Source organism: Phocoena phocoena, chromosome 6 (genome assembly GCF_963924675.1).
Source record: "Phocoena phocoena chromosome 6, mPhoPho1.1, whole genome shotgun sequence".
Taxonomy (NCBI): Eukaryota; Metazoa; Chordata; class Mammalia; order Artiodactyla; family Phocoenidae; genus Phocoena; species Phocoena phocoena.
The window spans coordinates 107,904,517-107,910,827 of NC_089224.1; the positions used below are offsets into that span (position 1 = coordinate 107,904,517).

Below are 6,311 nucleotides of genomic sequence, written 5' to 3' on the forward strand. Positions count from 1 at the left end.
TACAGACGGGGAGACTGATGGAGTGTGTGTGTGTGGGTGGACAGAGATTTGCAAGCACCCGGAGGCATCAGGACTCCAACAGGGGCCCCTGAGCTGGGCAGCTGGGCCGTCTCCCCTCCTGCACCTGGCCCTGGTTTTCACATGCTGCAGACCCGGCCCAAACACCCGTCCCCAATCTATACCAGGGGAGCATTGGCCACCCTGACTTTATTTTATTTTATTTTTATTTTACTATTTTATTTTATTTTATTTTTGGCCACACTGAGCGGCTTGCCGGGATCTTACTTCCCGGACCAGGGATCGAACCTGGGCCCACAGCAGTGAAAGCGCCAAGTCTTAACCACTGGACCGCCAGGGAATTCTCTCGCCCTGACTTTTTATTTTTTTTGAGATCGCTCAATGTGAGCAAAAATGTGAACAGGTCTTCATATTTATTGCTCATCAACATCAATGGGAAATCTTAAAACATGGAAGAGAACAGGCCACTCCTCTGTATTGGGTCTTCGTTGCTGTGCACGGGCTTTCTCTAGTTGCGGTGAGTAGGGGCTACTTTTCGTTGCCGTGCGCGGGTTTCTCATTGCGGTGGCTTCTCTTGTTGTGGAGCACAGGCTCTAGGCGCGTGGGCTTCAGTAGTTGTGGCACGCGGGCTCAGTAGTTGTGGCTCACGGGCTCTAGAGCGCAGGTTCAGTAGTTGTAGCGCACAGGCTTAGTTGCTCCGCGGCATGTGGGATGTTCCCGGACCAGGGCTCGAACCTGTGTCCCCTGCCTTGGCAGGCGGATTCTTAACCACTGTGCCACCAGGGAAGTCCCAACCCTGACTTTTAGAATCTAGAATATTCCCTGCAGCGGCTCCTTGGTGATCCAGGGTACCGTCCCTCTCCTACTTAAAATTCTTTGAGCCTCCACCCATGAGTTTCCCCAACGTCTAGGAGTCACCACAGACTCGAGGGTACCTTTTAAGGTCAAAGAGAATAGCAGGGGTAGAGGCCCTGGGGCTGCGAGCACGGATGAAAGGGGTGGGGTGGGGGTGGCCACGGGTGCCTGCAGAGGGCCCGGCCTTCGGTGGCAACATCCCTGAAGAGGCTTTGCTCATCTCTACTTCCTGTGCTTTCATCACCCGGAAAGGCCGGCAGGTCAGGGCCTGAGAGGGCAGGGGTCCTGTGGGGGCCTCTCTCCCTCAGTAAGATGTGTCCTACCCACCAGCTCAGGACCCCTCCAAAGCCCCTCCCCTCAGGGCTCGGCACCCCAGAGCCTAGGCTGGGGAAGCTGATTCCCAAGCAGCAGGCAGGCAGAGCCATTGAGGTCCCCGTCAGTCTCATGCGAGGCCAGCGGATCCTCAGTTCAGCCACAGATCAGGCATCCAGACAGCCTTGGCCCTCATGGTAAGCTATCTGGGAGACATTGCCCAGGGCCTGGGACCCACCATTGCCTCCCAAGGACGGCCAGGCCCCCAGTGAGGAAACTGCACCCCTCCAAGGACAAAGCTGGGATCAGCCATGGCAGGGACAATTCTGGGGTCCCACGCCCAGGGCACTGGGCTCCAAGGCTGTGGCCAGAGACAGCAGCTGGCCTCAAGGACCTCTCAAAGACAAGTCCAAGTCCCTGCATTCCCTGTGCCCCAAAGCACTTGGTGTCCAGAGCAGCTGGGTGGATAGCCCACCTTCAGGCCCCAGCCCCCAGCGCCCCTCACCCGGCACAGACGCATGCCCCGTGCTGCCCCCCACAAGCATGGCGCTGGGACCGCAACACCTGCTCTCTGCTTTGCCAAGGGTCTACGCGTGGGGCTCTAATGCCCAGCTTGGGGTCTCATCCCCCGGGCCCACAGCAGGGACCAAGTCCTTTAGGGGTTGGCTAAGGTCCGAGGCATGGAGGAGGGGAGGAGCTCTTCCTTCAGCCTCTGGCCTGGTGTGCGGCCCCCAGGAGGGCCAGGATCTGGGCTCCGAGAGCTCAGGGCACACACCACACTCTGTCCTTCCTGGTCAGAAATGTTCCCTCTCAGCTGCCCCACCCTTCCCTGCCCCTTCTGCGAACCAGGCCACAGCACACAGGCTGCCAGGGTGAGCAATGGTCTGTGTTCCTCGGATGTGGGAAGGGGGTCTCACCACACATACCCACCCTGGGCTGGGGCTGAGCAGGGGCCCCTGAAAGTCAGAGATGACAGCTTGTCCTGATCGGGGACCACCGACCATATACAGAGCCAACCAGAATGAAGGGAAGGGGCACAGAGAGAGTGGAGGGAGCCCTTGTGCCTGCCAGACGTGCAGAGCTCTGGGTAATGTCCGCTCCCCACCTTCTGCCCCTGGTCTTGCACAATCCTGACCAGCGGGGAAAGGGGCAGAAATCTTGCCAGGTGTTTCAGCAGGAGTGCTGGCAAATGCCTCAGCCTTCCCGGATATGGCAAAATATGAATGACTCCACCCTGGGAGGGGCCACGAGGCAGTTGGACCATACATAGGGTTGCCCAGGCAGCCTCCGCACTCACTTCCCCCCTCAGCTGCTGTAGGGAACGCCAGCCTGCTCAGCCCTGAAGCCATGCCCCTAGGTCTCCTGTGGCTGGGCCTCAGCCTGCTGGGGGCCCTGCACACCCAAGCCCAGGATTCCACCCCCAACCTGATCCCAGCCCCACCTCTCTTCAGGGTCCCGCTGCAGCCCAACTTCCAGCCTGACCAGGTAAGGGCCCTGGAGAGAGAGCTGTAGGGGTGCCCAGGGAAGAGTGCAGGCAGAGGGGAAGACAGGTGAAGAGTCCTAGCAGACAGGTAAAGGCAGGACGCCCAGGCTTCAGCCTAGCCTGCCCTGGCTCCCCCGACGGAAGCCACGCTCCATTGTCCCACACCGACCCCGAACTTGCTGACAAGAGGATCACCTGGGCAGACCTTCCCAGGTCCAGTCTCTCTCCCATAATTGCTGTAGTCCATGCGTGGTGGGGACACCTTTAGTCCCTCTGCGTGAGGAGGAAACTGAGGCACAGGGAGGCCAGCTGGCCACCCTGCCCAGGGTCGCCCCTTCCCTGCCATCCTCAGGGCTCCCTCCTGGCCTGGCTGCCTCCGGCTCCCACTGGCTTCATCAGTGCGGGAACTGAATGCCCAGTCCCAGGCTCTGCTGTTTAGCTACTGGTTCAGGGCCTGGTTCAGGGCAGGGGCCCTAGGGTCGTTCGTGGGCTCTGCCTATTACAGCCCCCTGTAGTTCCAGGGGAAGTGGTACATCGTAGGCTTGGCAGGGAATGCACTGAAGAAGGAAAAACAAGGCCAGTTTAAGATGTACGCCACCATCTACGAGCTGAAAGAAGACCGCAGCTACAATGTCACCTCCACCCTGCTCAGGTGAGAGCTGCCACCTCCTTGGGGAAAGTGGGGGAGACCTGAGGGGCTGCTTGAGGGTCTAGCGGCAGACTGATGTCACAGTCAAGGGCTGACCGAAGGTGAGAGACAGTCATTCATTCTGCTCAGCACCGGATTCAGATATTTGTTCATTTCTTCCCTCATTAGATCAGCATTTATTGGTCACTTCAGAGCAGACACACAGAGGGTGCTGGGGATGAACACAGTCATTCAGAAAACAAGACAGAGACAGCCTGGAACCCCCCCGCCCCCCGCCACCCAGGGCTTCATCAAGGGCTTACAGGGAGGTAGCCTCTGGAACTGGGCCTTGAACGAGCCACCTGCCTCGGAAGGAGGCGTGAGGCGTCCACGGCAGGGGCTGGTGATCCTGAGTCAGAGAGAAGCACTCCTTCAGGAAGCAGCCATCGTACAGCTGTTCTGAGCAGCAGCTGAGTGGCTTGGCAGGGGGGCAGCCCTCACACTGCCAGGGGCCTCAGGCACCAGCACAGAAGCGATCTGGTGAGGAGTGGGTCTGAGCAGGGTCCCTCTGGGGGTGGTGGAGAGAGAAATGGTAGGGTGCCAAGGTTCGCCCAGCCCCTATGAGTCTCTGGCTCCGGCACCCAGGGGGATTGAGGCTGGAGCATCTGTGGAGCAAGAAGCAGAAGAAGGATGGGTCTGGGGAGATCAGCTCTGGAATACCAGGAGACAGGGTGGGACTCAGGTCAGGGTTGGCCCAGGAGCTAGAGGAGTCCTTGGCAGGGATCAGACTGGAACCTTGGAGGGCGGATCCCCCAGGAGAGGTTACAGACAGGGAAGCAGCAGAGGGTAGATAGGAGCAGGGATAAATGCCCGGAGTTGGGGGTAGGGGGACAGTGTGTAGGGAAGGCCACTGAGGGGAGACAGCCCTAAAGAGGAAAGGACAGTGGGTGCTGGAGGGAGGGTCTGAGCAGGGTCAGATGTCCCAGGGCAGACCAGGCAGTGACAGACAGGGGTAGGCTTAGAGGGGAAGACCCAGGCCCATCTCAGCTGGGTGGGGTAGGGACAGCCTGCTGTGGTGGGGATGGACTGTCTTGGGCTGGGCCAGGCCAGGGGCATCAGAGTCCCACCCCCTCCAGCTGCAGCCCTGGCCCCCACCTCGTCCAGCCCAAGGAGTCCAAGCCTGTGTCCACTCCGGTCTCACTCACCCATCTCTCCCTCCCACAGGGACGAGCGCTGTGACCACTGGATCAGAACTTTTGTCCCAAGTTCCCGGCCCGGCCAGTTCACCCTGGGCAATATTAAGGGTGAGTTCTGAATGAGGCGGGCCCTGGGGTTGGGCTTCGGGGGGGGCAGGGTCCTCCAGGAAGGGGCGCAGACCTCCCTGCCCGTCCACACAGATGCTGTTCTGTGGGAGAAGCCCCTGCAGATGGGCCGGGGAGAAAGGAACGGCTTCCTCCTCCCAGCCTGGGCAGGCTGACCCCTCGCCGTCCTCCCCGCAGGCTTCCCCGGGGTGCAGAGCTATACCGTGCGAGTGGCAACTACCAACTACAACCAGTTTGCCATAGTGTACTTCAAGAAGGTTTACAAGAACCAGGAGTACTTCAAGACGACCCTCTACGGTGGGTCTTCCCCACCGCCTCGGGGACCCGGCTCCCACTGTCAGGGGAGAGGCCCACGCCAACCCAGCCCCCCAAGGTCCTCTGCAGTATCAGCTTGCAGTCCCTGTGGGCGGCCAGGGAGGGAGGTCCTTCTGCAGACCCTCCATGAGGAAGGGATCAGAGGCCTTGTTCACGCATTCAACGATATTTATGGAGTATTTGCCGGCCACTCACTGGCCATCTGGCCACAGGGAGGACCAAGGAGCTGACCCCTCAACTGAAGGAGAACTTCATCCGCTTCGCCAAATCCCTGGGCCTCACCGATGAGTACATCCTCTTCCCTGTTCCAATCGGTAATGACCAGATGGGGAGAGGAAGAGGGGATGTGGGGACTACCCAGGCCTGATGCTGCCCCACCAGGGAAAGGGGGGAGGAGGGGCTCGGTCCTCTACTCAGTCACTGGAGCCCCTGGGAGCCACTTTGGGTTCAGGAAGACCCTGCCCCACCCAAGGATCCGTGGGGCACCCGGGGATCTGGGCCCCAAGGGTTCCTCCCTGACAGATGAGAATTTCAGGCCCAGGTCCAAATTCCCCCAGCCTCCCTGCTCCAGGCCACTTCCCCGACACCCCAGGCCCTACCATCCTAGACCACTTCCTCCTCACACCCCCTCGTCCGGGGCCACCTTCCCCCTCGCCTTGAGGCCGGCTCACCACTGACTTGAAAAGTGCCCTTGTCTTCAGGTGGCCTGGACTGGGCAGGGGGCTCCAGCTAGGCCACTCAGGGAGCCACTGGCTCCCCAAAGCTGAAGGGCTGCCAGGGTCAGCAGGTAAACAGGCAGGAGGCCTCCTCTGCGGAACGGGAGTCCCCCAGGTCTGCTCGTCCTCAGGCCCTTCTCCCAATCCCCTGTCCCAGCCCCCCAGCCCTGAAGGGAACCCCCAGATACGCCTTTGCTGGGCCAGGCTGGGGCCTGGGGTGCCCAGGGGCAGTGCAGGGGTCCCAGTGGGCAGGGGTCATACACACACACACCTGCCCATTCTGACAGACTCTCTCCCCCACAGACAAGTGCATCGATGACCAGTGAGGGTGCAGTGAGTATGGCTGGGGAGGGGGCTGATGGGAGCCAGGGTGCAGGCCTGCCTTTGCCCCCCCCCACCCCCGCCCAGGACTGCTGTTGTCTCTACTTCCCCGTCTCCCTCTCAGGTGCCTCCTGTCTCTCTGCTCCCATCGCCCTCCTGTCAGCCTTTGCTCGGCTTGGTGCCCAGCTGTCCCCACCAGCCCAGACACCGGTGACAGGAGAGAGTCCAGAGACCCTTCTCATGTCACTGCCCACCAGCTGCTCTCTGAAGCCCCACCTTGCCTGCTAAATAAACACATGCTCCGGTCCCCAATCTGTGCTCCTTGACCCCTGGGCCACCTG

The 6,311-nt window shown here is 60.6% G+C and overlaps 1 protein-coding gene across 1 annotated transcript; it reads left to right on the forward strand.

Moving 5' to 3' along the window:
• The first annotated feature begins 2,532 nt into the window (after positions 1-2,532).
• On the forward strand, positions 2,533-5,975 carry LCN2 (lipocalin 2). The gene is made up of 6 exons (XM_065879958.1): positions 2,533-2,670; positions 3,184-3,320; positions 4,521-4,600; positions 4,796-4,915; positions 5,146-5,247; positions 5,953-5,975. The coding sequence occupies exons 1-6, from the start codon at positions 2,533-2,535 to the stop codon at positions 5,973-5,975; spliced, it is 600 nt and encodes a 199-aa protein (XP_065736030.1).
• Positions 5,976-6,311: the final 336 nt, after the last annotated feature.